Genomic DNA, 8,644 nt, shown 5'->3' on the forward strand with positions numbered 1-8,644 from the left:
TGGGTGATCCCCCCCCCCCCTCCTTTTTAATGGGGCTGCAGCATCCGCTGGTACCACAACCCCCCAAAAAAAGGAATATTGCTAAAAAAAGCGGATTATTGGACTTTTCCACCCGGCTGCTCTTCCCTGTCCTGGATATTTTGTTTCTAAACCCCCCAAAAAAAGTCCCCCAAAATAATCCCCAACCCCAAAGTGAATGAAAACAACAAAAACCACCCCAAAACCAAAATCTTGTTGGTTTTTCGAACCCCAAACTCGCCGAACGGGCGCGACCCCTCGGGGAGAAAGGACTTCCAAGAACTTAAACGTTTAATAACCCTTAAAAGCTGAAAAATCATCATAAAAATAGATTAAAAGAAAAACAACCCCCCCAAAAAAAATCACCCTTGGGTTACGTGGAGGCAGAGCTTGAGCTCTGCTCAAAAAAGGCACCTCGTTTCTCCAGCACAGTGCACAGCGTCGTAGGAGGGACTTTGGGCTGATACCAGGCAGAATGAATTCATAATAATTAATGAATTAATAATTAGGGGAGGGAAAGAAAAAGCTTTGGGGCTCCCCTCATCATACCTGAGATCTCCCCGGGGTGGGCGAGGGCTGAGCTAGTGGGGAGGGGAACCCCCCAAATGATGAGTTTGGAGGGGAGGTGGGATCCTGAATCCCTCCTGGAAAAGGGATGCTGGAGAGGAGTGTGTGTAGGGAGGGGAACCCCCCCCAATATATATTATAGCACCCAAAATGGGGGGTATTTGAGGGAAAATGCCAAAGAATGGAATATTGGGAAGAAAAAGGTTGGGGGAGGGAAAATAAAGGTGTTTTGTAGCTGCTCTTCAGGTCCCCGATTTTACCCCGAGCTGGGGAGGTTTGTGGCTGAAAGGGGGTAGAAAGTGATGCAAAATGCTAGAAATTAAATGAAACTCATAAAAAAAAAAAATTAATACACCCCCCAAGAAAGAAAATACCAAAAAAACCAAACAAATCAGAAGCCTGGATGTGCCAAAAGATCCTGCTACGCTCAGGGGTTTAGAAAAGCCCGGGGGGGGCAAGAAAACACCCACCCCCCCCAAAGCTTTGGAAATGGGAGGACAGGTAGTTAGAGCCGCTGCTGGCTTGGAAAAGCGGGGGTCAGGGGGGGTCCCCAGGGGGTTGGAGGGGTCCCTGGGGAGGGTTTAGGGGGGGTCCCCAGGGGGGGCTTCTGGGGGGCTCCCCTCAGAGGGTGCGGGGGTTGTACTCGGGCAGCTTGCGGAGCTTCTCCTTCTCAGCGTCGGGCTCGTCGCGGGCGATCACCAGGGAGTGGGCGTAGCCCATGGCCACCTGGGGGGGACGGGGGGGGGGAAACTGAGGCACGGGACCCGGCCCTGCTGGGTTTATCACCCCTCCTACCCACCACTTTTATCCAGGGCCACGTTTGAGCACCCCATGGGTGTCAGAAGGTGTGTATGGCCTCAGCCACTGTACTTATTGAAGGACAGAGGAGCCAAACACCCTCCTTCCAGCACCCCACGAGTGGGATGAGTTGTGTACAGCCTCAGCTACCCCGTTTGCTCAAGGACAGGGGCCCACACACCCTCCCTGCAGGAGCCCAAGGGTGGGATGAGTTGTGTACAGCCTCAAATTACCATATTTATTGAAGGTGAGGGGCCCACGCACCCTACCTCCAGCACCCCATGGGTGTGATAAATTGTGTATGGCCTCAGCCCCTGTATTTATTGAAGGACAGAGGAGCCAAACACCCCCCTTCCGGCACCCCATAGATGTGATGAGTTGTGTACAGCCTCAGCTACCCTATTTATTTAAGCTGAGGGTCCCACATGCCCTCCTATCAGCACCCCACGGGTATGATGAGTTGTGTAAGGCCTCAGCCACCATAGTTTTTTAAGGGGGGGTGGAATTCCACACACACCCTCTGGAAGGGTCCCCCACTCACCTGCTCTGTGTAGATCCCATCCAGGGTCTTCACCTCTTGGGCGGCCGTCGAGGACTTGGGCTTGTGGTCCCCGTAGCCCTGCCAAGAGCATCCCATGGAAAGGGGGGGAAGGAAATCAATGTGTGGGGGGTGGGGAGCAGCAGATCCCTCCCACTAGCGGTTTTGGGGGGTCGAGGGGTGGGGGGGTCCCCAATAAATCCCCCTTACCAGCTCCCCAAAGGTGGGTGAAGGGCCCCAGCTGATGGTGCTCTCATCCGCTGCCACGATGATGCTGCTCTTCCTGCAGGGGTGCAAGGCAGGGTGACCCCACATCTTTTCCCCCCCCAAAAAAAACACAGCCCCTCAGGTGGCTGCACCCCAAAAACCCCAGGAAATCAGGATTATTGGTTTTTTTGGGGGAAAAGGTTGAAACTGGACTTACCCACAGGCCAGGCTGCGGATTTTCCAGCCGCAAAGGTCCTGCACAGCTTTGGGGTACATGGTGGACTCCCGGGAGGTGTTGGTGGCCCCCCAAAAAAACAAGCCACCTGCAAAGTCACACATTGCCCTCCAAGCTCTGGCAGCTCCCCCAAAACTCCCAAGGGAATGCCAGATTTCCTTGGAAAAGCCCCCATCCCAACCTGTCTCACTGACGGCGAAGGAGCAGGTGTAACCGGCATAGATCTGCACCGCCCCGCGCCCCGGGAAGTCAAAGAGCTTGACCAGTCGAGGCACCATCTCATCCTTCTGCTCAGCGTGGCCCAACCGCCCGTAGCCTCCGAAGCCCCAGGAGAAGACACGTTTCTGAGAGTCCAGGACAAGCTGGGGAGGGAGAAACACCCCTTTGTCAGCAGCTGAGACCCCAGCAGCTCAGCGCAGGGAAAGCTGCAGCACCCACAACACCAGGCACCGACTGCTGCAAGTGTCAGTGCTCCCTGCAGAGCTGTACCCTGACCTGCACCCTGCAAGTATTGACCCTTAAATGCACAGTAAAAATATTTATCACTAAATGCATCCTGCAAATATTTACCCTTAAATGCACCCTGCAAATGTTTATACTTCAATGCATCCTGCAAATATTTGTGCTTAAATTTACCCTGCAAATCTGTACCCTCAAATGCACCCTGCAAATATTTCTACTTCAATGCATCCTGCAAATATTTGCCTTTAAATGCACAGTAAAAATATTTATCAGTAAATGCATCCTGCAAATATTCACCCTGCAAATATTGATCCTTAAACACACATTGCAAATATTTATCCTGATGTGGAGGCTGCAAAACTTCATCCTTCAATGCATCCTGTGAATCTGTGTCCTCAAATGCACCCGGAAAATATTTCTCCTTAAACCCATCCTGCAGATCTCTAGCCTGATATGCCCACTGCAAGGATTTAGCCTTAAATGCATCCTGCAAACCTCAATCCTCACATGCAGGCTGCAAATGTTCAGCCTTGTACCCAGCCTGCAGATTCCCAACCTTAAATTCATCCTGCAAATATTTATCCTCAAATGCACCCTGAAAATATTTACCCTTAAACCCACACTGCAAGTCTTGATCCTGACATGCAGGCTGCAAAACTTCATCTTTAAATGCATCCTGCAAATGTTCAGCCTTGTACCCACAGATTCCCATCCTTAAATGCATCCTGCCAATATTGATCCTCAAATGCTCCCTACAGATCTTGATCCTTAAACCCACACTGCAAAGATTGATCCTGACATGAGGGCTGCAAAACATTTCATTCTGAAAAGCATCCTGCAAATGTTCAGCCTTGTACCCAGATTTCCATCCTTAAATGCACCCAGCAAATCCTTAAATGCACCCTGCAAATATTTGTCCCTATACACATGGTGATTTTGGCCCTTGGTTGCTCCCTGCAGATCTTCATCATTCCACACAAAAACCTCCATCCTTAAGTATCCTTAAGTATTTCTCCTTACACATACAAGGCACATCCGGATCCTTAAATTGACCTGCAAAATTCCATCCTTCCTGCCAGGATTTCTCCTAAACTGCAGGGCTGCAACTCCCCAGCCTCAAATGCACCCTGCAAATACTGAGCTTTAAACCCACTGCTGCCAGAAATGGTTTTCACCTGCACTCTGCAAAATGTACCCTTCAAGGGGTGCTGCAAGAACTGGTCCTTGCCTGCTGCAAACACTGACACACACATTCAAACTGCTGCAAATCTGTCATCAATTAATGCCCACTGCAAATCCTGCTGGGGCTCCAGGAAAGCTGGGCAGGGACCATGGAAAAGGGCTTGTAGTGAGAGGGCAAGGGGAACGGATTAAAACTGGAAGAGAGGACATTGAGGTTGGACATGAGGAGGAAATTCTTCAGTGCGAAGAGGAAATTCCCCACCCTCACAGAGAAGAATTTCCTCCTCATGTCCAACCTCAATGTCCTCTCTTCCAGTTTTAATCCATTCCCCCTCATTCCATCCCTCCCTGCCCTTGTCCCAAGCCCCTCCCCAGCTTTCCTGGAGCCCCTTCAGGCACTGGAAGCTGCTCTAAGGTCTCCCTGGAGCCTTCTCTTCTCCAGGCTGAACACCCCAACTCTCCCAGCCTGGCTCCAGAGCAGAGCTGCTCCAGCAGAAGAAATTCTTCAGCACGAGGGTGGTGAGAGCCTGGCCCAGGTTGCCCAGGGAAGCTGTGGCTGCCCCATCCCTGGCAGTGTTGAAGGGCAGGTTGGATGGGGCTTGGAGCAACCTGGGCTGGTGGGAGGTGTCCCTGCCCATGCAGGGGGTTGGATCTAGATGATCCTTAACATCCCTCTAACCCAACCCAGGCTGGGTTTCCATCACCCCATGGCTCTGTACCGTGTGGTTGGCCCCACAGGCCACGTCCCGCACCACCACGTTGGGCACGGGCAGGATCTGCCCATCCTTGGTCTTCTCAATGCAGATGGCCACGCGCCGCGGCACCAACTCGCAGTCGTACTCGATGCGCTGCGCCCGGGCGATGAACTTCCCGTCCGAGTTGTGCCCTGTAGGGGTGACAACTTGGGTGTCCCACATCCCCCTTTTCCTTTCCCCCCCCCAAATCCCAATTCCCTGCAGAAATCCACTCTCCTCTTTGGAGATCTCCCCTCTGGATCTACAGCTCCCACCCCACTCTTTTCACTGGAGGGACAGGGCAGCGATGCTTGAGTTGGCCACATTGGGGAAACTGAGGCAGGGAAATGATCTTTCTCCATTCCCCAGCCCCATAATAGCTCAAAATTTTGGGAAATCACCCCAAAAACCAGCACCATACCCAGTTGCCCATACTCGGGGCACCCAAAGGAGTAGAGGTTTCCTTTGCAATCCATGATCATGCTGAACTCAGCCCCGCAGGCCAGTTTGGTGATGGGCTGCCCGTTGTACATGATCTGCAGGGAGAAGCAGAAAAAGGGGATTAAAAAAAGAAAAAAAGAGAGAAAAAAAGGCAAAAAAAAGCTCCATTTCCACAGAGGAACCCCCAAAAATCCCCAACTCTGGGGGTTTTCTTTTCAATCCCTCTTGGCATTTCTTTGCAGCAGCAAAGCAGCGTCGCAGTGAGGGATGATCTGATGTCTTTAAGGGGCTTAGGGTCTTTTTGATGAGAAAAGCCCAAATCTGCCGGGTTTTCACCCCAAAAGGGGAGGGGAAATAGGGAAGGGAGTGGTCCTACCTGCGTAGGGCTGGGCACAGCATCTGTCTGGTTGCCCAACCCCAGCTGCCCCATCTTGTTCTCCCCAAAGGCGAACACGGAGCCACTCTCTGCAAGGCCAAAACAGTATTAAAAAAGGGTGGTTTTGGTGGTAAAATGGGCCCATTTCAGACAATTTGTCCCCAATCTGCTCTGGTGAGACAACCCCTACAGAGGTGGGGCCAGTTCTGGAGCCCCTAACGTAAGAAGGACATGGAGCTCCTGGAGAGAGTCCAGAGGAGGCCAGAGATGACCCAAGGGCTGGAGCAGCTCTGCTCTGGAGACAGGCTGGAAGAGTTGGGGTGTTCAGCCTGGAGAAGAGAAGGCTCCAGGGAGACCTTAGAGCACCTTCCAGTGCCTGAAGGGGCTCCAGGAAAGCTGGGGAGGGACTTGGGACAAGGGCAGGGAGGGATGGGATGAGGGGGATGGATTGAAACTGGAAGAGGGAGATTGAGGTTGGACATGAGGAGGAAATTCTTTGGTGTGAGGGTGGTGAGAGCCTGGCCCAGGTTGCCCAGGGAAGCTGTGGCTGCCCCATCCCTGGCAGTGTTGAAGGGCAGGTTGGATGGGGCTTGGAGCAGCCTGGGCTGGTGGGAGGTGTCCCTGCCCATGCAGGGGGTTGGATCTAGATAATCTTGAAGGTCCCTCCAACCCAAACCATTCCATGACTCCCCAACACCCAAGGTTCCCCCATACCTGTCAGTGCCAGGGTGTGGTTTCTCCCACAAGCTGCTGCTACAATGGCCTCACCCCCCAGTACCTCGATGAGCTTCGGGGCCTCCACCCTCTTGGTGTCCCCGTGGCCCAACTGCCCCTTTTCATTGCGACCTGGCCAAAAAAAGCACCTTTTTTTTTTTTTCCTCTTTTGCTTCATTTTTGGCAGCCAAACAGGAAGATGCAGCCTTCCAGCACCTCTCCAAGCTGCACCCCTGGGTGGGGGGGTGGAAATTCTTGGGGTGCCCCTTTGGTGCTCACCCCAACTCCAGAGCTTGCCCTCGGTGGTGATGAGGAGGCTGTGAGCGGCGCAGGGGCCCGACACCACGCTCCTCACCTGGATCCCTGAGAGACACCCGTACCTGTGAGGCCCCCACAAGTTCTGGCCCAGGTTACGATATGCAACTGCATTCCAAAAAAACATCAGAGTTAATCACCATTCACCCGTTAAATAATAATTCAAACAGAAATCATAACAATAATTCGGATGAAAGAAGCGGCGCAACCACCGATCGCACCGATATCGAGGCAAAAAAGTCCACAGGGCAAATGATTTTTGCTCTGCAAGGAGCCTAGGATGCAGCCCAAAATCTGGCCCAGGTGATCATTTGCAGCTGTGACTCCCCCCAAATTAACGAGCGAAGACGTTAATGAAATTAATTAAAGATAAACGCATTAAAAGCAGGATTAACTTCATCGAAATGCAGCCAAACCAAGCAGGGTGTCTGTTCTCCTTTGGAGAGGTGATGCAGCCCAAGCTCTGGCCCAGATTACATTATGGAACTGCCAACTCCTCCCAGAATTAATTAATAAAGCAGATTAATGAAGTATAAATGCAGGGAAAACCGAGCAGAAACATGAATATGAATATAAATGCATGGAAAAGAAGCAGCGTTTTGCTTTGAAGATCCAGTGCACCCTAATTTCTGGCCTAAATTATAACGTGCAACTGTGACTCCTCCCAGAATTAATGAATATGAAATAAATTATTGAAATATAAATGAAGGAAAACGAAGCAGAAAAATTAATGAAACTAAAATGCATAAAAAATAAGGAGTGAGTTTATTTCGCTCTGTGGGAGATTTGGAACGTCCCACCCCCCAAATCCTGGCCCAGGTTATAATGTGCAACTGTGATGCCTTCTAATATTAATTAATAATAATAAAATTAATGAGGTATCAAGCAGCGAAATTGTTTTAATATAAATGCATCAAAAGTAAGCAGAGTGTTTGCTTTGCTTTGCAGGAGGTCAAGTTCTGACCCTGAGTTCTGGCCCAGATTACAAGATAATAACACCCTCCAAAAAGAACACTCTCCAAAAATTAATGAATTGCCAAGTCACTAAATATTTGGATGGAAAAATAAGCAGGAAAACCAAATGAATCAAATATCAAGGCATAAGCAATGTGTTTATTTTGCTGAGGCTCAAGACACTCCAGATTTGCAACCTGCAACTGGTTGAAGGAAACCCCTCAAAAATAGGAATAAAAATATTAAATAGAAATTAATAGAAAGAAGGTGTTAATAATTGGGTTCCAAGGCCAGGGCAGGTGCCCGGGTCTCACCTTGTTGCTTAGGCACTTCTTTACGGCCGATCAAGTCCCAGTTGGTGGCCCCGAAGATGAGGAGCTGTCCCCGAAACTTGGAGCCCTCCAGCTTCTGCAGGGGGTGGGAAAGGGTCAGTGACCCGGGGGACATCGGGGTGGAGGGAACACGGGGGACATCTGGGACATGGGGGATGTGGGGGGCATGAGGGGACAGAAGGAGATGTAGGGACATGGGGGACATCAGGGACACAGGAGGATTTGGAGACACACGGGGTATCAGGGGACATGGGGGGAATGCAGGACATAGAGGATGCAGGGGATAGGGGGACATCTGGGATATGGGGGACGTTGAGGGGACAGAAGAGGATGGAAGGGACATGGGGGACACAGGGGACACTGGGGACATGGAGAACATGGGGGACACCAGGGACATGCAGGACATAGAAAACACAGAGGATATGGGAGACACGGGACATCAGGGACATGGGGACGTTTGGGCCACAGGGGACATGTGGGACATAGAGGATGTGGGGGACATGGGGGACACTAGGGACATGGAAGATATTGGGGACATCTGAGCCATGGGGGACACCAGGGGCCATGGGGGGACACGAGGGACATCAGAGGGGACATGGAGGGTATTTGGGACGTAGGAGCCCCTGGGGACAGCTGGGACATGGAGGATATTGGGGACATCTGAGCCATGGGGGACACCAGGGGCCATGGGGGGACACGAGGGACATCAGAGGGGACATGGAGGGTATTTGGGACGTAGGAGCCCCTGGGGACATCTGGGACATGGAGGGA

The 8,644-nt window shown here is 51.6% G+C and overlaps 1 protein-coding gene across 1 annotated transcript; it reads right to left on the reverse strand.

Annotated features, from left to right (window-relative positions):
* Positions 1-1,197: 1,197 nt before the first annotated feature.
* RCC2 (regulator of chromosome condensation 2) lies at positions 1,198-7,988 on the reverse strand. The gene is made up of 11 exons (XM_009995788.1): positions 7,856-7,988; positions 6,552-6,695; positions 6,273-6,404; positions 5,559-5,647; positions 5,163-5,277; positions 4,727-4,893; positions 2,545-2,725; positions 2,346-2,451; positions 2,132-2,204; positions 1,925-2,002; positions 1,198-1,311 (listed from the first exon to the last, which is right to left on the reverse strand). Exons 1-11 carry the CDS (start codon positions 7,986-7,988, stop codon positions 1,207-1,209), a joined length of 1,323 nt encoding a protein of 440 aa, XP_009994090.1. The 3' UTR covers positions 1,198-1,206.
* Positions 7,989-8,644: the final 656 nt, after the last annotated feature.

This window comes from Chaetura pelagica, unplaced genomic scaffold (assembly GCF_000747805.2).
Source record: "Chaetura pelagica isolate M959 unplaced genomic scaffold, ChaPel_1.0 scaffold234, whole genome shotgun sequence".
NCBI classification, from domain to species: Eukaryota; Metazoa; Chordata; class Aves; order Apodiformes; family Apodidae; genus Chaetura; species Chaetura pelagica.

Bases quoted from the DNA above. Each gene is read 5' to 3' on its own strand.
- RCC2 (XM_009995788.1), bottom strand. From the start codon at position 7,988: ATGTCCCCCGGGTCACTGACCCTTTCCCACCCCCTGCAGAAGCTGGAG. The intron at 5,648-6,272 runs GTATGGGGGAAC...TTGGCCTTGCAG, and splicing joins CCACACCCTGGCACTGACAG to AGAGTGGCTCCGTGTTCGCC. The intron at 2,205-2,345 runs GTAAGTCCAGTT...GCACCCCTGCAG, and splicing joins ATCCGCAGCCTGGCCTGTGG to GAAGAGCAGCATCATCGTGG.